At 44.0% G+C, this 20,898-nt stretch overlaps 1 protein-coding gene across 2 annotated transcripts in view; it reads left to right on the forward strand.

Moving 5' to 3' along the window:
• OIT3 (oncoprotein induced transcript 3) overlaps nucleotides 1-20,898 on the forward strand; it is a 29,655-nt gene that overhangs the window by 6,990 nt on the left and 1,767 nt on the right. Inside the window, exons 2-8 of one of the 2 annotated variants that reach the window (XM_031053276.2) lie at nucleotides 2,294-2,668; nucleotides 3,157-3,267; nucleotides 6,613-6,735; nucleotides 9,590-9,712; nucleotides 15,095-15,255; nucleotides 15,902-16,317; nucleotides 20,148-20,247. In XM_031053276.2, the coding sequence (XP_030909136.1) occupies nucleotides 2,425-2,668; nucleotides 3,157-3,267; nucleotides 6,613-6,735; nucleotides 9,590-9,712; nucleotides 15,095-15,255; nucleotides 15,902-16,317; nucleotides 20,148-20,247 (1,278 nt within the window). In that variant the 5' untranslated portion in view covers nucleotides 2,294-2,424. Of the gene's footprint in view, nucleotides 1-1,855; nucleotides 2,669-3,156; nucleotides 3,268-6,612; nucleotides 6,736-9,589; nucleotides 9,713-15,094; nucleotides 15,256-15,901; nucleotides 16,318-20,147; nucleotides 20,248-20,898 lie in introns of those variants that run through there. The other variant, XM_031053275.2, reaches the window with a different exon arrangement.

A 20,898-nucleotide genomic window follows, 5' to 3' on the forward strand; every position in this document is an offset into this window, starting at 1 on the left:
ATGAAAGAGAGAACTCATGAGGGATTACCTGATGAATCTCATCGGAGATTTTCTGCTGCATTTCCCTCCTCTGCTGCTGCTGAGGAGAAACAGGCTGCTTGTGGTGGGAGTGAATCTGCTTCTCCTAGCTTGTGAATTATGGCACTAGAGATTCCCTTTGAAACCCAGATCTGCGCTCTCTCTGCCAGCTTGCAGCTCTACAGCACTCACATGACTATGGCAGCTGCTTCTGCCTTTTAGGCTGGTTTGGAGGCCAAACAAAATGTGCCTATGGCTGAGGAAGGTGTAAGGATGTTTGACAAAAGAGATATTACATTTGTGAGAAGGTACAAGGTAGCATGTCAGTGGGACAGATCCTTACAGGAGATGCAGCTGAATAAGGATGACTTGAAGTGCGCTCTCTGAGGCACATGTAGTTCCCACTTTAAAGTCAGTGAGTCAAAAAATGATGAACCAAGAAGGTTTGTCTGCCTCTAGAGCATTCTAATGGAAACAATACAGTGTCTCCTCCCCACCCATTCGCATCACCCTACTGCTTAAACAAAACGGAGAAAGCAAATTTAATACTTAAAAAGAAACGTGAAGTAGAAAGTAGACAGTATTCCAGTCTGAGGTGCATTTAATCAGAATGATTTGGTTTATTAGCCTAATTCTAGGAAATGGTAATCAGTTTTGCTTAAGACAGGATTAGCATTCATTTTGCTTAATAGGAAATAGTCAGGGATAAGTAGTGCTTAATCAGATATTAAATGTTAGTGAAAATGAAACCTCTGGACTTCTATTGAGGAAGCTGCCAAACTGGAGTTAATCAGAAGACTGAAAATGTAATGAACACTTCAGTTCTTTGGGGTTTTTCACAATATGGTATTCTTATGTTTTAATTGTTTGCTGAAGGTTCAGAAAGGCCTCTAAAAAGAATATTCTCCTTGAGCACTTCATGAACAGGCGTGCATATGTCAAGAGGTCCACATGTTTATATTTTTCCCCTTCAAACACACTTCACTCACAAACATCTCATCTCTAGTAGAGATTAGGAGGGTTTGTGGACTTATGAGGAATATGACTGTGTAAAGAGTTGAATATTTTGCTCCTCAGAAGGTGACGATTCAGATGTTCATGCTCTCTAGATTTTAATAATAAAAAAAGATATGGGGAAGCTGTTTCAGATGCAGGGAGGCTGTGATGTCACACAAATCCACAACAGATACTGTGAATCCTAGAGGTGGTTAGTATTTGGCAGAGAGGGAAATGGAGAACAGTTTCTGGAGGGAACCAGGGCATATCTAAGTGGATCTTTAAATACAGGGAGCTGCCACATCTCTCTCTTGCCCCAGGACAGAATATTACGGAGTGCATGGTTTTGAGTTACAGCTCTTTCTACTCACCTCAAGACATATGTACATAGCTATAAGGAGAGACAGTGGAGAACAAAACCTAGGAAAATGGAGTAGGATGTCTTTGTTCTGCCTCACTTTCCTAAGCAGACACTCTGGGTTAGAGACAACTTGCTGAGCTGTAGATCAACTTCATTGTAACCTGGGAGAGCAGTTCTTATATTAGCTGTTTAAAATTAAACCCTGAAATGAGTAGGAGCTGATAATTAGAGATGCTTTACAATTATATAGGGGTCTAACAACAGAAATATTTTTGTTCTGCATACCTTGAATGTAGCATTCTTATTGCATATCTTGCATTTCACATTTTAACTGGTGCTTTGCATGGTGATCTCTGCCTTGTGGTTATGGTAACACAACAGTGAGGGCAGACAGCAGGTATGGATGGATTTTGAGAGAGGTTGCATAATATGCTTGAAGTCTGGTCCTTTTCTCCAAGGCATGTGGGACAGTTACCAGTGACTTCATGAGGGGTTTGCAGATGCTCAGTTAGTACTTGAAGAAAAGGTGAATGTCCTAGACTAGATCCAGTGCTCCCAGGACATATTTCCTACGGTAAAGTCACTACCTACACCCCAGATTTTCCTTTTTTCTTCTTTTTTCTCCCCTGTCATAATCTACAGCAGCTAAACAGCAAGTCAGACTGTTGCATAATGTTGTAAGAGCTCTGTTAATTTACTTTTTCTTCCAAGACATTTAAGCCAACCTGTCAGAATTTTCCATGAGGCAATTAGCTAGCTGGTATCACAGTTTGTCCCTGGGGATCTTTATCTATCACAATGATTCTGTAAAGTCAGGAATAGAAAAAGAAATTGCAAGAAATTCCTTGCAATTATCAGTCATCAACTTGATTTGATATCTACCAGATGTTCTCTCTTGTCTCTTACCGCATGTCTCAGCCCTGGATCCCTGCTCTGCCTACATCAGCCTGAATGAGCCCTGGAGGAACACAGATCATCAGATAAATGGTTCTCACGGCCAGCCAACATGTGACAGTCAAATTGACGGGGAGTGGTATCGCTTCACCGGCATGGCTGGTGATGCTATGCCTACCTTCTGCATCCCAGAGAACCACTGTGGCACCCACGCTCCCATCTGGCTCAATGGCAGCCACCCACGAGAGTCAGATGGCATCGTCCCCCGCCAGGCTTGTGCCAGCTTCAATGGGAACTGCTGCCTTTGGAATACCACGATTGATGTCAAGGCGTGTCCGGGCGGGTACTATGTGTATCACTTAATCAGACCTAGCGTTTGTTTCCATGCATACTGTGGCCGTAAGTAACTGCTGAGATCGCTTTTCTGAAACCCCTTAGTCGCTGTGGTGCAGGAGAGGTAGTGAGCATCCATACACCTGAGAGAGGTGCTGACTGGTTTCTGGCCTTCTCACCTTAAAGTGTGTCAGGTGGTGCAGTGCAGTTGGTGGCCTGTCTATGCAAGATCAATCAGGCAACTTCACCTATGTGAATTCTAGGCTTTACTCAGCTAGCAGAAATCTTCCATGGCTGTCCTGGCTGCAGTGATTGAATGCTCTCTGTGGACCCTGTGGTTTGTGTTGGCATGCTACCAAAGCCAACATTTGCATCTCTGACTTGCAGTGATTAAACTGAATTGTTTCTTATCAGCTTCAGTGGTTCAACTTTCCTAATGTGGGCTAGGTCTATAACTGATGGACTAGAAACAGGGCTTGAAGTTGTCAATACTAGTACAGTATTTTTGTGCATGCTCAGTGGTTTGTGCTGACAACATTCTTGTCATGCCCTAGATTTTTATGACATCTGTGATGTGGTGGATTGCCAGGGCTCCTGTCTGGACACCAGTGACTGCACGTGTTCCCTTGGGACGACACTAGGACCTGACGGACAGACATGTCTTGGTAAGGGTGGAAACTACTTGTGTCAGTTACTGGTGCTTTTCTTTCTCCTTTGTTTCATTGCTCACATTTCAGTCCATTGTCCTACAACGCAGCACAAAAAAGGAAAAGTATTCTGGAGGAGTTTTCTCCTCTTGCTGCCTAGAACAGGTCTTTGATTCTGTAAATTGTTTCCAATTTCTCTCTGCAGGATGAGATACAACATCCATTGACTGAATGCATTCTGGTGCCCCTGGAGCTACACAGACCACATTTGCTTTCTGCATGGCTCAGCTGCTGAAGGCAGCAGCTTCACTGACACTAGTAGAGTCTCTGCAAGATCACAGTACAGTTTCATTGGTATTCAGGAACAGTTGTGCAGTCTGTCATTAGAGACTTCCTTTCTGCCACCCTGTTAAATATTCCTTTCCTCCAAAAAAAGTTTCACTGGCTGGCAAAGGGCTAGTGAAAGCTTCAACATACTTTTAGTGCTCCTGTGGGGCGTTGTCCAGGGCCTGGGGCTTGAGAAGAGCCAAAGTGGTTTTAGCCAGCATGACAAGGTGGTATTGAGGGGCTGGCATTTGGTGGCTGCACTGACAGAGACTAGCATGACCAGGAGGAAGGTGGATGGCTGTGAGAGCAGTGCTGGGAATGTGGGCTTGAGGGATTTGTGAGGGGATCCCCATGAACCTTTGAGGAGAGGACAGCTGTGGTTGTGTGTGTGGTACTGGGAGGAGAGCGCCTGGACTGTGGGGTCTTAGGAAGAAGATGGTCTGTGAGGCAATGTAAAGGGGTGTTGGATTGCTGCAGAGCAGCACCAATGGACAGGTAGAGGTAACACAGAAGGAGAAAGGGGTGCTAGTGTTCACGGAAAGTTAGGTCTCATCTTTGTCCTTGTGTCTTGATTTGATTAAGAGGTTGAAAGCAGAATTAGTCCAGGAGGCTGTGTGGCAGGTCACTTTCTTCCATACAGACTATAGCTGACAAAGCAGGCATGTAGTTAGTTTCTTTCTTTGTATTCCTCATGTCTGTGGGCATCAGGGTAGGGGTCACAGTCATTATAATTTGTGAAGAGAGCAGCCTGGCCTTGCTGCAGGTTTATACTTGCTCACACTGATTCTTCAGAAGGGTTTTTCTTAAGCTGCTCCACATCTCTGCAGCTGAGTGACTGAGTTAGCTGTCAGCTAATTAAAAGCATTTATTGGCTGCTGTATAAGGCTTTCAGTCACAGAAGTGCCCTTGACAAGCACCAGCACTCATTAAATCTGTGGCAGGCTCACAGAAAATGATTTCCTCCAGTAGGGAAGCATGCAGGAGTCTTGGGCCTGTGTACCTGTGCTGCAGCTGCCTTCATCCCCACATGGCCAGGGCAAGCAGGATTTCTGCAGTGCTGCTTCTCTTCATGATAATCAGATGGCACAACACCTCAGTTGTAATAATCACACTAGTTTACCTACCTGCACTCTCTGTTGTTATATGGCTCATTCATCTTTCTAATGACTTTCTGTTGTGCATTGTCTGTGAACCTCCCTGTGCTAGCTTGACTTCTCTTCAATGCATTGTATGTTTTGAATCCAGAGTAGAACTGCTGATCCTGAGTTATATTTTCATTTGCAAACTTACTTAGAGTTTAGGTCAGGTCTTGGACTTTCTGCCATGGGTCCATGATGTCATGGATACACCATTCTGTTGTGTTGTAGAACTTGGAGGACCAGCAAGGTGAATTGCTGGTTACAGCCCTTGACCAAGCCATCCTTTAGGGCCTTCTAACAGCATCTCTACCTCTGCCAATTTCCCTTTCACTCTTCACTCTGTTTTTTAGGCAGCTTTAGTTTTATTGTTAGAAGTGAAAATGTGGAGCCTGTCACATGTGTGAAAAGGGACCCTGTCTGTGTGTGTGTCCTGGACGTGCTTTCTGCCTCCCCAGCCAGGGTACCAGCCATTTCTTTGGCTAAAAATATTCAGTTCACATTGGTTGTGGAAGGAGACAACATCGGTAACTGCAGGCTGTGAGTTCTGTGTATGTGTGGGATCACTTACACCTAAGAGAGCTCATCCCTGACCTGTCCCTTAAATGGTATTTTTCTTTTTTCTTGGTTTTAAAGCTTCTGACATCTAGTAAATGGTAACTTCTAAGCTGTTTTAGTGAAACCTCATGTGAAATCAGATTGAAGAATGAGAATTTTGGAGAGCAAAGTACTTTTGGAAAAAAAAAAAGGCAGAGAGACAAACAGAAACTTTAGCCTTTAAAGCAGAAAATAAGGAGGTTTTCAGAGCTTTACCAAGAGATTCAAAAGCATCTACTGTGGGTTTATTTCAGCAAATACCCTCAACGTCTTAAAGGGCTCTACTGTAGAAGTGAGTGCAGCCAGCACAGAAGCATGACACAGGTATTACACATGGGTATATTGCTATAGGTTATAAAAACTGAGTGCAGGCCTATCAAAAGCTTGTTCTGCGACCTTTCTCCAGAGTCCGTTCCAGAAAACAGGATGCCAGCTCAGGCACTTCTCTTTCTTCGGAACTGGAAATGTAGGAGCCATAGCTCCGTGGGACCTCTTTGCTTATCTCCAGAGTAAGCAGCTAATGGCTGTGATGGTCTGTGAGGCACCAATGCCCAAGTTAGGTCTTACCACAGAGAGCTGACAGTTCTGTTCTGCACGAGCACCTGAGCTGTGTGGTGCGGAGAGCAGCTAGAGCTGTGGCAAGAGGGTGAAATGATGAAATTTCTCATGACTGGCTTTTCTTGGGAAAGTTTCATGGAGTTCATTAAAGTGTGTTGGTTTGATTTCAGCTTTGTTTATATGTTCACAGCTGTTTTTCATTCTTGTGTCTCTGTAGAAATAAGGGGTAAATCATTTAAAACTGCTGTAGGATAGTTGGTCACATGTAGCAGTAGCAGGTGTGATACAGAAATAGGGTTAATTTTTGACAAGTTCTCATAATCGCCTGGTTTTACGATGCAGTGAAGTCATGATAGCTCTATTCTAACCTCTTTATGAGTGGAGAATAGTTTAGGATTACAAGATAAGTGCAAACACAAACTCCCCAGTATGTGGAACCAGTTTGGAAGTTTCCCAGTGGGACTGTGCCCATCTTCACTCCGAAATGGCAGCTGTGTGCATGTAGTGTTTCCCTCCCAGTCTGCTTAGTTCCTGATGTAGACACAGCATAGCATAACGCTCTGGTACTGTCAGTGGGCAGTGCTCTTTAGCATTTTAGTGGGATTGATCATCTATGTGGCCAAGATCCAGATTATGAGGCCCGAAAAGCCAGTCCATGATCTGACCAGCACTCCCATGTAACAGCCCCTTTTTGCCAGCTCTGTTTACACAGGGTTGTTTATTACACTGGTTTCTTTTTTTTCAGATGAAAATGAATGTGAGCAGAACAATGGAGGCTGCAGTGAATTCTGTGTTAACCTGAAGAACTCTTACCGCTGTGAGTGTGGGATTGGGCGCACACTGGGAAGCGATGGGAAAACCTGTGAAGGTGAGGTTTCAGCTATCACAGTCTGCTGGAAACAATATAAATCATTCCCCTTCACTTGTAGCACTAGTTCTCTGTAGCTGTTTGAAGCTGGGATTGTCACTCCTATCACTTCTGTGCTTCCCAGTGGTGCTGTTACTGAAATAACCTTCTAATCAAGCAGAGAGAACTCTCCTTGTTGTTCTCTCTGTCTTGTGCATTTCTGTTAGGGTTTGCTTGTATTTGTCTCTAGGGGGGGAGAGGCAGCAGTGGATCTTAAAGTTTGGTTGTCCAGACAGAGCTAGTTACTGCTGGAGATGCTGGGATTTTTCTCTGTATATTTGTATGAGAATTGTGCAGGGGCAGCTTTAGCATTGCTGGTTTTTGACAGCTACCATTAGCTATGGGGTAAATATCATGACATTAGACAACAGTAGGATCACTTAACCTAGAGTACAGACTGAGAAGAAGGGATGCTAGTCTGTAGACAGACACTAGATTTGAGAATAGGGATGTGTTTTGTTTGATTTTTCTAAGTAGTTAGTTGTGGGCTTTGCTGTGTGCACCTGCTACAGTTACATCCCAGCGGTAGCAATAGCCAGCCTGAAAACCCTTGATGAGTTTGATAGCTTAGCAGGGACTTCAAGACCAAATTGTAGGTTTCGTCTGTTGTCATTAACAATGTACAGACATATTTGAGCAGAAATAGGAAAACCCAGGAAAAAATGACGTGTGCCTGATGTTTTCTGTGGTCAGCTGTGAAGAGCACTATGCCCCCTCACAGGCAAAGCTGCTGTGTTGTATGTTCACAGATACTGTGGGGCCTTAGACAAAAATAATAGCTTACATATGTGTCTCACTTCTGAGCTACCTGATTGCCAGAATTGAATATATCTGCAGTCTGCATGCAAGCTTACATTAGCTACTGTGTGGCTGGTATCCATGGTGCAGAGAGAGAGGGATTGCCATTGTATTTTTGGGCTGCACTCCAGCCTTCTTTGTAGTTCATTGACAAATGGCTCCAAGCTGCAGTTTCAGTCTCTCTTTTCCCTCTCTTTGATAACAAAGCATATTTCATTTCACTTCTCTGAAAATTGCCTCTCTGAGCTCTATTAATAAACATCACTCATCCAGATAATGACACTTCCCTAGGGAGCTGCTGTGCAGGGTGCTCCTTAAGTATACTTGTTAGGTTGGTTGGGGCCAAAAGTGATCTGTGGGCTTTATCCCTTCCACATCCAGCACTGAACCTGTGGGGTGTCACATAAACCCAGCTGTGCTACATGGCAGTCTTTATTCCTGAGCACTGCACTTTTCTAACAGGGCTGGAGTAGTCTGTGCTTGGAAGCTTGATTGTTTCTGCTGTTCTTAGAGTTGCATTTTAAGACCTTTTGATATATCATTTAACTTTTCCTTCTGTAAGAAGGATGGTGCTTTTCATGAGTTTTGACACTGCTGCTGAGGATTTTTACAATCTTGTTAGTGAGTTTTATTTATAGGGATGTGCCCTGAGCTTTGTGAGCCATTAGAGTATGTGATTTACTTGTGAGCCACCTCACAGCTGTTGCTAAAAATAACAAATGCAAGAGATTTATCTTGATTATATGAGCTAGTGAGGCTTGGTAAGGTCAAGAGTATCTCAACATTTCCATTCTAGTGCCTTACCCATTACTTTGACTCACATGGAGAGCCCAGGCTGTTGTTTTTCATGTAATCTATAGGACTGAGTATGGGATTTGCATTCTTTCCTTCATATTTCAGTGAAAACCATACAGTAATTTCTGATGGTAGGCTTAGGGAGAAATATTTTGTATTTATGATTTCTTACACTATGTGTACTATTGTTCTACTGAGAATAGGTATTCATTCCAAGAGGTAAAAAGAATATCAAGCAGAGAAGGTTTTGGTTTTCTTTAAATGGTGCTACTCTGTTATTTTCTTTATAATAGAAAGCCAACAACTGATAATGGCCTTGCTTGCCTTAGTTTTTCAAATCTTCAGAATGTGTTTGGTTGACCTTTCAGGCTCTTTTCTGTTCAGGTGAGGCAATCCTCTGAGGAACTGAGATTTCATGTAAAACATATTCCTAGCCACTACAGCTGCAGAAAATATGACAAATCTTCCAATTAGCTGTGCTGCTGTCTCTCTTGTGCACTTTAGAATGGGAGAGAATTAGGAGGTGAATTGACCTTACACTATGATCTTGTGTCAATCTGTCACAAACTGTCAAAATTCCTGCTAAACATACTCCTACAAGCAGTGCTTTATCTTCAGCCTACAAAGGGGATGCAGAAACTCAGTACACCCACCTCCACAACAGCTGGCAAACCCAGAGGCAAAAAGCACAATGTCTTCTCTCTTGTATTCCTGATGGGAGTAGGAGCTGGCTACCTGTGAGTCTGTTCTCCCCAGAACACCTCCCCTGCAAATCTCAGGGCTCTAATTCTGGTGATGAGGAAGGGAGTGAGTATGGTTCCACATGGTAGAAGTTTTAAGAGGGTTTTCCTCCCACCCTTTTGAAGTAAGAAACAACATAAAATTTAGTTTAGGAGGATGTCTTAGAAGTTAGAGACAAGCTGAAGATTGCCTATTCAGCCGCCTTATGTATGCCAGTTATAGCATGTGATTTAGTTTGGTAAGCTTTTTCACAAAATTCCTTGTTAACTTCATGGTGAAATAAGAAACACAGGAGATTGTACAATTAAAAACAGGTTTTCACCACATCTTCTTGGAAGAAAGCTCTCGCTGTGCTGTTGCCTTTGAGCTCTGTATTGGTCATACTGTTTGTTAGTCATCCAGGAGAGTATGTTGAGGGCCTGTGTAGCTGCCACACAACTGTCTGAGGAGCAGTGTGTGCTGAGTTTTCTTTCTTTCGCAGAAATTGAAGGCTGTCACAATAACAATGGAGGCTGCAGCCACACCTGTATTGAAGTGGAAGACACATACCAATGTGAATGTCCGAGGGGACTTGTTCTGTCAGAAGACAATCACACTTGCCAAGGTAGGTCAACAGAATCCCCCTGACAGCCTCTGTCCCCTGAATGCCAAAAGTATGTCTGAAGGAACTTTACTTCTTGGTTTTGTTGTGTTCTCTTAGTCTGACCTTTCCAGTTTGGTTAGTGGAGCTCTGTCATTAATGACAGATCATCCAAAGCTGAGAGCCTGGAGATACTGCTCTTTTTCCCAGGCAGGAGAACAGAGACACAGAACCCAGCTAGGTGCCTCTTGCATCACAGGTGGTTTTGGCAGAGTTCACTTACAATTAAGATTCATAGAATCATACAATCATAGAATCATTAGGGTTGAAAAGGACCTTAAGATCATCTAGTTCCAACCCCCCTGCCATGGGCAGGGACACCTCACACTAAACCATATCACTCAAGGCTCTGTCCAACCTGGCCTTGAACAGCACCAGGGATGGAGTATCCACAACTTCCCTGGGAAACCCATTCCAGTGCCTCACCACCGTTACAGTAAAGAATTTCTTCCTTATGTCCAATCTAAACTTCCCCTGTTTAAGTTTGAACCCATTACCCCTTGTCCTGTCACTACAGTCCCTAATGAAGAGTCCCTCCCCAGCATCCTTATAGGCCCCCTTCAGATACTGGAAGGCTGCTATGAGGTCTCCACGGAGCCTTCTCTTCTCCAAGCTGAACAGCCCCAACTTTCTCAGCCTGTCTTCATACGGGAGGTGCTCCAGTCCCCTGATCATCCTCGTGGCCTCCTCTGGACTTGTTCCAACAGTTCCATGTCCTTTTTATGTTGAGGACACCAGAACTGCACACAGTACTCCAAGTAAGGTCTCGTGAGAGCAGAGTAGAGGGGGAGGATCACCTCCTTCTACCTGCTGGTCACGCTCCTTTTGATGCAGCCCAGGATATGGTTGGCTTTCTGGACTGCAAGCACACACTGTAAGCCTGCTCACATTCATTTTCTCATTGACCAACACCCCCAAATCCTCCTATGCAGGACTGCTCTGAATATCTTCTCTACCCAACCTGTAGCTGTGCCTGGGTTTGCTCCAACCCAGGTGTAATATCCCATTATATTGCTCTGTTTCAGCTGTGTGTGCTTTTAACAGATTTATGCCATTAGAACTGGAATTTTTCATGCCTCAAACTGGGCTTTTAAAATTTCAGCTAAAAAGCTTCAGTCCCTTCCAAGAATGGGGTGAGAGAGGCTTTTTTTGCTCAAGTATCTCAATAGCCACTCCAACAAGTATTCCTATGGCTTGAAGCAGAGTACTAGTTTTGATACAGGGTGGTTTTGCTGTCCCTTAGAAAAGTAGCCAAGATAGCATCTGAAAATTGACTGTTGCTTTTGCTGCATAGAGGCAAGGGTAATGCTGTCCTTGGGAGACTTTCCATCTGAACTTTGCTCCATTCCTGTATGCAGGGAGTCTTTCTCACTGACCCACTTGCACCTATAGCATGCAATTACAATAAACATGTTCTCTGTTTTGGTTTGCAAGAGCTGAATGAGATTTTCTCTACAACTACATCCAGGCTCCCAGTGGTCAGTTTAGCTCTGCAGCAGGGAGTGCAGGGAGTAGAGGACCAGGGGGAAGTTCCTGAGGACTTTCAAAGTTGAGCAGAGGGTCTGTAGCTCCTCATGCAATGACTTCTTACAATCCAGGAAGGACTTGCACCCAGGATTCTTCCAGGTCTCATAATCCCACAGCTAGCTGAGCTCCTGAGGTGCCAAAAGCATCGAGAAGCCTGTGTGTCTTACAGAGAAGATGTCTACTATGATCTGCTGACGAAAGGATATTCAGTCAAAATTGTGTATTGAGGAAAGGTGTGTGGGCATATGAAAGATGGGTAATGCTCTCTGGTGGGACTCACTTGACTTGCCTGGCCACTTCTCAGACATGTTAGGCTCAGTACAAAGCTGGTAGAGACAGACCTCGTAGCTCTCTGCTTGTGTTCTGTGTCGGTGGGCCCATGAATAACCTTTGCAGTTGCTTCCAGACGTTTGCATGGGAATTTGCTAATGGGCTAGACTTGGGCCATAGCCCACGGTAGGATCTAAAAATGCAACAAAAGGAAGCCTGTCATAGACTAATTCACTTGGGCTTTAGATAATACCAATGTGCTGGTGTTACCTGGTGTGCTCAGAACTTTCTGTAGTCTGATGTGTTACAAAGCACCCAGGCACAAGAGGAACAGACCCATACTTCATGGGGGACAACAGGGCAGGCATGCCTTAGAGAGGAAGTTGGAATGGTTCTAGTTGATGAAATTTCTGCTTTTTAATCTTACTAGAAACGCAGGTCACTGTTTTCAAGGATGAGCACTCACACTTGGGATTCAGGAGTGCTGCTCCAGCAGACCCAGGTGGGGAGGAGGAGATGGGGATTTCCAAAAGCCGTGATTAGACTTACTGATTAAAGGTCTGACTGACTGATGGATAAGAGCCAGGAGAGAGTAATGTTTTTCATCCCTGGCTCCCTGGAGCAACCCTAGCAGGGTTAAAAGGCCATTCATTTTCTAGCCAGTGTTTCTTCTTCTTCTGGGGCTGCTAAAGAGAGCAGCAGCATTGCTGGGTGCAAGGCTGGGGCTCAGGATACAGCATCTCATAAAGTGAAATTGCTTGTTCTTTTGCATTTCATGAATTTATGTCCCCACGCAGTGGTTTGCAATTTTGAGAAGATGTGACAGAATATATCTGGAACTGTACCACACAATTTTTTATGGCATCTAATCAGGTTTATAGTTGTACAATTAATAGTGCGGGGCAGGCACAGTTGCCTGAAGCAATTGGATCTGCAGCCTATCAACCCTCCTCTGCACTGTCTCTACATTCAGAACAAACATTAATAATCCTCCACAGAAATCACAGTTTTGGCTACAATGTTCCCACAAAGGTACCAGCCAAATAAATACTTGGAACTTTGCAGACCATCCTAGTACCCCACCTCTTTCTGAAGTGTGGTGGTGAAATGTTCCTTCTCCCCTCTCCTGTGCCCAAGCCTTGTGTTCAGCTACAATGGTGCTGTTGATCTGCGGTTTGCTAGTAGTGGTTCAGGGCTCCCCAGCATCAGAGAGCCTGTTCCACTGAGCAGCCTGTGCAAAAAGATAACCTCTGCTCCAAGCAGCTGTACTTTGAAAGGCCAAGGAAGGAACCAAAGGCTGGACAAGGAACGTGGTGGCAAGAACAGCAGACAGTAGAATGGGTCACAGATGCTTCCTACCAGCATCATGGTACTGCAGGCATTGGTGCAAAGCAGAGTTTAAAGCAGTAATGCCGAGGCTTTCCTAGTACTTACAGATGCTCTGGGGTGTTTGAGGGTAAATAACTGAAATGTTTGACAGGCAAAGACTGGCTGAGGCTCTCAAGAAGCTTGCATCTTGGGGTGAGCCCAGGACAGGGATGCAAGAGATGGATGCTGACAGCAAGTCAGGAGAGTGCAGTGCTCTGAATAGAGAAAAGAAGTTGCAAATTACATTAATTACTCTTGGCACCCAGGGTAACTAATTTCTGCTGGGCATCTCAGTGCTGGCAGTCAGGACCCCACCTGGAATAACATGTCTGCATATAGCCACGGGCTACCTTTCCAGCCTCTTTTCAGCTCCCCCTATGATGTTCCTGGAAGTCTCTCTTGGGAAAATCAGGCCCACTCAGTGAATCATGCTGATGAATGCAAGTCTCTTTGCTTGCAGAACCACTGTTAAATTGATAGAACTGAAACACTGTTCTCAGTATTGATTACTCTTCTGTATACAAATGTGTAGGGTGGTTTGAATTACATTACCAGTTACTCCAATATGGTTGGTATAAGGAGTTTCCCAGATTGTTTTCCTAAATAATGATGAGTTGGCTTGAATCAAAAGTGGGTCTGCTCATAGGTTCCATTCACTTGCTTCTGTGCCCAGGTGGTGGAGTGCAAGCAGGCAACTCCTGCAGTGCCAGAGCAGAGATTTAATGGGTGTCTCTTCTTTCTTCCGCTTTGTGCCAATCAAAGGCATTTAGAAACAGAGATAGTCTGAACCAAATTGATCCTGAACTTTGGAGAATTGCTGTTGGGATCCAAACCATCTTGCCCTGAATTACACCTTTATAAAAGCATTGTATTTTCTTACCAAGTCACTAGAACAGTGAAGCTTTAAATCCAAGTTGAGACAACCAGGTCTCCAAAGGAAGTTCATCTCTCTCTGCATTGCACTGTGTTCTTAAAGTCCTTTTGTCTCCTTGTGAGCTTTGCCACTTGATGTGCTCAGTTATTCCCACTTGTCTTCTACTGTGGATAGAGGAAAATTGAAGGTAATTCTATAGTTTTCTGTTCCAACCCAGCAGCTTCATTATGTGAGCATATTGCCTTAGGCACACTGCATACATTTTAGCATATAACCTTGAAAAGATCAACTTTTAATAAAAAAATACTCCCTGCAGGTACATAGTAGCTGTTACAAATACCTCAGCTGGGACAGGAGAGTTTTCTTAAGGAGGGTGAAAGGTATGTTTTAGCTGTGTGCTTTGTATCCAAGGTCCAGAATCGTGGACCATACAATTAAGGATCAAAATTAAGGAGAGAAAGATCATATGAATGTCAGGATTGGGACTGTAATTAATTTTAGGGAAACACTTGGGTAACTAGTGTATTTGCAGAAAGCTTTGTCATGTGATTTTAAAATGATACATGGAAATTCTGCGGGGGAGGATGTTTTTATGGATGGGAAGAAACCAGAATATATGCACAACTACTCTTGTCCTCTGCCTAACTGTATGGATGTGTATACACTCAAGGAATATATATAGCAATCACTTTTTTAATTGAAGATTATTCCCTCTTATTTCCTTTTTCATTTTTCCCAATCTCTACATGTTCTCTCACTTTTTGAGTAATGGAATTTTAATTTTTAAAAGTTCACATGGAGATCTGTATTAAAATTCAAAGTTTGGAAGGAGGTGGAATGAGTGAGCTAATAGGTTTGTTTGTCAGAGCTGGGTTTATTGTGTATAAGAAGTATTATTGCAGCATTTTGAGGTGCTTCCACTTCAGTTCAGCATCTCTACGGAATTGTTTTGACCTGTTCTGGGTTTGATATAAAATCTGATTAAGGGTCTTTAAAAATGGCTTTGTTTGGGGTGTTGTGAATTTGTTATCCATATCTGCACAGAGTTTCTGCCACAAGTTTAGCAGTCATCTTCACCATCTTTTGTGGCATCACTGTGCCAGGAGGATATGGGGCAGTGGTAACCTAGAAGATTGGTGTACTGTAAGTAGAAATGTAATATAGGTAGTTAGATTACTATGGTAAGATAGTAACCATAAACACAGCATATGATCCCCCTTTTTGCCCAATAATAATTGATATAGCCCTTTCCCAGCTCCCTGGAAGATTTGTAGTGCCAATGGTTATTCTGGGGACTTTTCTTGTAGTTCCAGTGCTGTGCAAGTCCAGCTCTATTGAGGTGAACATCCCAAAGGACCTGGTTGGAGGCCTGGACCTTTCTCTTATAAACACTTCATGCAGAGGAGTATCTAATGGCACTCATGTCAACATCCATTTCTCCTTGAAGTCCTGTGGCACTGTTGTAGACGTATGTATACCTATTGCTGTCCTCTCTCTTGGGATTGCTCAGATCTGGGGACTTGACTGTGCTTTATTTGGGGAATAAGCTTAGCTGTACCATCAGAGAAGTTTCCTTATTGCCATGCAGCTGGCCTCAGACTAGACCTGGGGTCACATCCCAAAGCAGGAGAGCTTGTTCCATCTCCTCTTTAGAGGTGTGTCTCTGTCAGCATGGCTACAACTTTCTGCTCACATAACCCTTCACAGAGGCAGCTTTACCATTGTTCCAGTGCAGAAAGTGCAAGTGGTGCCACTCTTCACCCTCCTGCTGAGATAGAATTTGATCCCCCAATAATATTTCAAAGTTTTAGAATGGCAAACAGTCAGGAACCAGAGAGCTCATCTCGGGAGACAGCTTGAAATTGGAAGCAAGTTCCTCTGCTTCATGCAGGAGTACAGTGCATCAAATTTGAGAGCAAACTGATAGAGGCCTTTATTTCATAGGTGAGGAGGAACCTACATTCTGGTTGCAGTGTATGAATTCACGAGCTGTATTTCAGTGTCTAGTTTATGTCTGAGTTTCTGGAACAAGGTAAACTCAGCTGCTAGTCTGAACTCAGAGACATCTTTCTCAATTATCTCCCCTTTCCCTTAAACTCCTTTCTTTGCTGCAGGTAATAAATGATAAAATCATTGCCACCAATCTGGTGACTGGCTTGCCAAAGCAGACTCCAGGAAGCAATGGGGACATCATTGTCCGCACCAGCAAGCTACTGATCCCGGTGACCTGCGAGTTCCCACGCCGCTACACCATCTCTGAAGGTTATGTGCCCAACCTTAAGAACTCTCCCTTGGAAATCATGAGCCGCAATCAGGGCATCTTTCCCTTCACTCTTGAGATCTTCAAAGACAAAGACTTTGATGAACCCTACAGGGGTGCCCTTCCCACCCTTAAGCTTCGTGACTCATTGTACTTTGGGATTGAACCCTTGGTACATGTCAGTGGGCTAGAGACACTGGTAGAGAGCTGCTTTGCCACTCCCACCTCAAAAATTGATGAGATCCTGAAGTACTACCTGATTCAAGATGGGTGAGTTCACTATTTTCTCTCTTGCTGGCTCTTTGACTGGAATTGGCAGTGGGGCTAAATTGCATTGCCTGTGTGATTCAGGAAACACCATCACTTCTTCACAGCAGCCTATCTGCTGTGTTCCTAGAACAGCAGCAGCCAGGCCTTTCAGTTGTCAACTTGAAACCACCTGTCCCATCTAAAGTAATTGGCAGAAACAGCAAGAGGCAGTGGAGGAGGTTACTCCAAGTGCAGCCTTTACAGGACATATTTCTCTCTGGCTAGCTTTGTAGATAATTGAGTTAGCTACTGTAGAAAAGATATCCTTCCTGATATCCTCTCTCTGCCAGCCTGCTGAGTGCCAAACCAATCGGCAGAACCCCACGATGGCTGCGTGCCACTGCCTCCCAGCCGCCACAGCAACTGGAGCAGACTTCTTGATCTTTCCCATCATGGCCTTATTATAGTATGAGCCAGAAGACTTTGTGGCTGGTCCAGGTTGGAGGTCCAGGATCTCCTTTTGCTTTCCTCTGTCTCATAACAGGCAGTGCAGTAAATTTGGGATCCCTCAGTTTGGCTGTAATTTTCTGAGGCATTTGGGGTTAGAGATCATTCCAGGATAACTCAGGGTGGATCTGTGGGTTCACTCTAACAGATTTTGGATCAGAGGTTTGGGGAGCACTGCTGTGTGCTCTGCTGTGGCTCCTAAGATGGACCCCTGTTTTCAGACACTTGTTTGGGTGGTAACATGACAGAGCCATGGTACAGTACTGCTGTGGAGTGTTCACATCCAGCAGTGCCTGGCAGCTTAACCAGACAACACTGTGGTAAACATCACATGTGGGAACCAGTCTGATACCATCTAGGGAGAAAATAAAAGTAATATCTAAGATGCACCCAAATGTCATAGCCTGACAGCCTCATAGAAGTTCGATATTCTGTCTGACAGCCCATCTAATGAGAACAACAATTATTTCCTCAGCTGCCAGGCTAAATCATCCACCCTTACAGCTGGTGATGACAAGTCCTATGTGATTACCTTGTAACAAAGGGGTCCTGCAGAGTACATACACAAAAATACTTGTTTTGTTTCCTTCTGACAAAGGTTTTGGCTTTAGCTTGCTCTCCCCCCATCCTAGGCTGCAATCCTTCTGTGCCTGACATTTTGGGGGTTTATGAGTGGATTTGTAATGGAAGGATTGATTTATTAACTCCCTGCCTTGGCTGTTCCTGTGGACCCTTCACACAGTCATGACTCCAAACATCCATTCATTTTCACTATGAGTGAAAATGACAGGATTCAAAACAGTGGCCAAAACCTGAGCTAGCAGTTAAGGGAGAGGGCAGAAAATGTCATCTCTCAATTTTACCACAGCACAACTTGGAGGATTTATGGCACCAGCAGTCCCTTTGGTACTGTTATCCTGCAGAGGGCATTAAAACTTCATCAAAAGGGAAAGTGGGCTGGAGCCAGCCGGCTGGAGCCTCATCCAGTCACTGAAGGCTCCAGCATCCTCAGACATGCCAGCTCAGTGGGCTGTGGTGTATCTGAATTGAACCGCTCACTTAGCAAAGGCTGATGATGTGCTATTGAGCTAACTGGAGTGCTTTGTCTCTCTGTGTGCTAGCAGCAATTAAAAAGTAAAAATAGCTGAATACACTGCTGATTTGTTGATGCTCCAAACAGCTCTGTAATAGCTCAGTTTCCTTCCATCAACTCAGCCCTGAAAGCCCAAGCCAATAAAGACAACGTTTTAAAATAGGTTTGATTTTGTAGGATCAGACCTGCAGGAGTTAACTGCAGCTTCCACGGGGAAACACTGTTTAAATTTAGGGAATGTATCTCAGACTGAGGGATGGGAACACTCCCTCTCCTTCTTTCTTGCCTGTTAATTCCCTGCTATGGCCATTTCACAAGGGCTGTGGGATGGGAGGCTTCTCCTGTGGGACTCCTCAACCCTCTCTATGCTGATGTGACCATGCTGGAAATCAGGGTTTTCCCAGATCCCTCTGCACTGTCTCTGTAATACCCTGTACTGCTGCCAGCCCAGCCAGCTCCCAAGCAGCTCTCCTGATTTCGTTCTTCCTCTTTCTCAAAAGAAAAATAAGTAAAAGGCATTGATCTATATAGCACAGGTGACAAACACTGAAGCTCTCTGGGGCAGTCTTGAGCAAGGTTGTGTCACTGAGGGCAATCTGTTGTAATCCGATGTGGTCAGGAGCTGCGATTTATCTGAGCATGATGGGGTTAAGGTAGTTCCATTGAAAGGCTCTACCAGTGTAGAGAAGCTTTGGAGACCCTGGGATTTAGGAGTCACTTTGAGTCAGTGTCATCACACTTTATATGCGCACAAATGACTTTGTGGCCCCAAAGCTTGGCTAGTTGCCAGGTCTGTAACTGTCACTCTTTACAATTGGATGCTTTCAGGAATGCTACTTTTAAAAGTAATTTTATCCTAAGCAATTTAGGAACATCTAATGTTCGGCCTCAGGAGGAAGGAATCTCGGCCGTTTTTTGGGGTTTTTTTAGATGTACAATATTAATCTATTAGCTCCCCTTGGTGGCTTTTATGTTTGTGTTCCAGGCAAGTTAACTAGACAAGCACTGCAGACAGGGATATCCCTTCAGACCGTGACCGCCGCTGGCTGAGTGAAGCTACAGAAATACATGGTGGTGAAAACAGTGCTAGGATCAGACCAATGCTTAGTGCTCCCATGAACGTACTGTACTCAGCAGAAGGGCGATTGCAGCAGTCTGCCACCCACACAGCCTAGTCAGCCAAGCAGTGTAGAGATTTCCAGCGAAAGCAGAGCTACACATAGATGTGGGGTTTGCTGCTGCTTGATAATTGAACACATCAAATGTCAGCATTTGTGACAACGCCTTACGTGTTTCTGGTGTAAAGATAGAAGCTAAAGGCTGCTTCAGGAGTAGGACTTTCAGCTCTCCCACCATTACCTCTTGTCTCTTGCACTATCACTTTTTTTGTTGTTTAATATCTTGCAAAGTCCACATTTGTGGAATTAACTTGCTAGAAAGGACAAGCCGCATTGCAACGCAATGTTAACAGCAGCAGCTGGGCCTCTCAGAATGCTTCAGGCTTTGCACTAGGCAGCAGTAATTACCAAGTCACTGTAACTTTTTGTCTTGCTGTTTCTCTGTCAAACTCTAAATAGGCTGTAACAGTTTATAAATAGACTGCACCTGGAATGTGACTTTTATAAAAGCAGCTATTTTCTTGCAGTTCTGTGATGTCTTGCATGATCATATAATGCTAGTGATGAAGAAATTTAAATGATGAATTTTAGTGTAAGAATTTTAGCTGTCCAACCAAGTGTAGCAGAAAGTAAAACATAAATGATGTAAAGCAAAGTAAATCTGGATTTTTATGTTTTTCATAATCTGTGATATTTAAGTAATGTGAATACAGGCTTCTTCATTTTAAGCATGATTTATGTGCATATATATGTGTGTATAGAAAGCACATAATGTATACTGTATAACAGCTCTGTTGATCACTGCAGACTGTTGCACAGGAAGGTGAAATGAGGACAAACTTGCCTGCAGCTCTCTGGCAAGTCCCTCTGACAAGGGGACTGGACCACGTCCTGCCAGCTCTCTGCTGCTAAGCTGTTCTTTGTCTGGATATGCTATTATCACCACTGTTGTTTTTCCCCATCATTCGTGAATTTTCTCCTGTGGCCAAAGAGGAAGTAACATGGATGGTAGCTTAGATTGAGAGAGCCAAGTTCTCCTTTTCTTTCTGCGCTTAAATATGCTGGGATGTTTTTTCTCTTTAATTTTCCATTTCTGGGAAACCCATTAAAGCCTATCCCTCTGCTTTCCTCAGCTGCGTTTCTGATGATTCAGTGAAGCAGTACACGTCAAAGGACCATCTTGCCAAGCATTTCCAGGTTCCTGTGTTCAAGTTTGTGGGCAAAGACAACAAGGTAAGCTCAAAACACACCTCTGAGATATTGCATCAGCTCTGATCTGACTGGGGAATCTCAGCACAGAACTGGCTGTATTAGAGTGCAAAGGAGAGGAGTGACTTCCCCAAGGCAGATGGTGCTGTGCCTGTTCCAGCAGTGTTGTCTTTCAGGACCCTAACACAGGTACTTTAGGAGAGAGTGATAAAACCAGCTAAAATTAAGTAAAGCATGAAGGACGGTTGCTATAGCAGGCTGAAATCGTTGTTGTTTTCTGAGTAGTCTTACTGGACACTTGTACACTGGGTGAGAAAAGTGTTCCCAATCACCAGGCCCAGGGCACAGTGTCCTATCTTTAAAACAAGATGGTCTATGGTTTTGAATCTCTTCAACCTTATATCTTCTCTAGCTCTTGTGAGTATAGGTGCCAGGTTTCCAGATACAAGGCCACCATACTATTTAATTCAATGTGAAACCATGCTGTCAAGGCTGGTGGCACTCTGAGGCAAAAGCTTTGTAGTGGGAGGACAATTGAAGGATAATGCCATATTCCTAATGCTAATAACTTCTCTGTGCTAGAAGAAATGTAGTCTTAACAGTCATTGTTATGTTCAGCCAATGCTGTTTGCTCCAGAAGTCATAAAGCTGCCACTCCAATTACAGCCTCAGTAG

The sequence above is a fragment of the Melopsittacus undulatus genome, chromosome 4 (genome assembly GCF_012275295.1).
Source record: "Melopsittacus undulatus isolate bMelUnd1 chromosome 4, bMelUnd1.mat.Z, whole genome shotgun sequence".
In the NCBI taxonomy this organism is placed as follows: domain Eukaryota; kingdom Metazoa; phylum Chordata; class Aves; order Psittaciformes; family Psittaculidae; genus Melopsittacus; species Melopsittacus undulatus.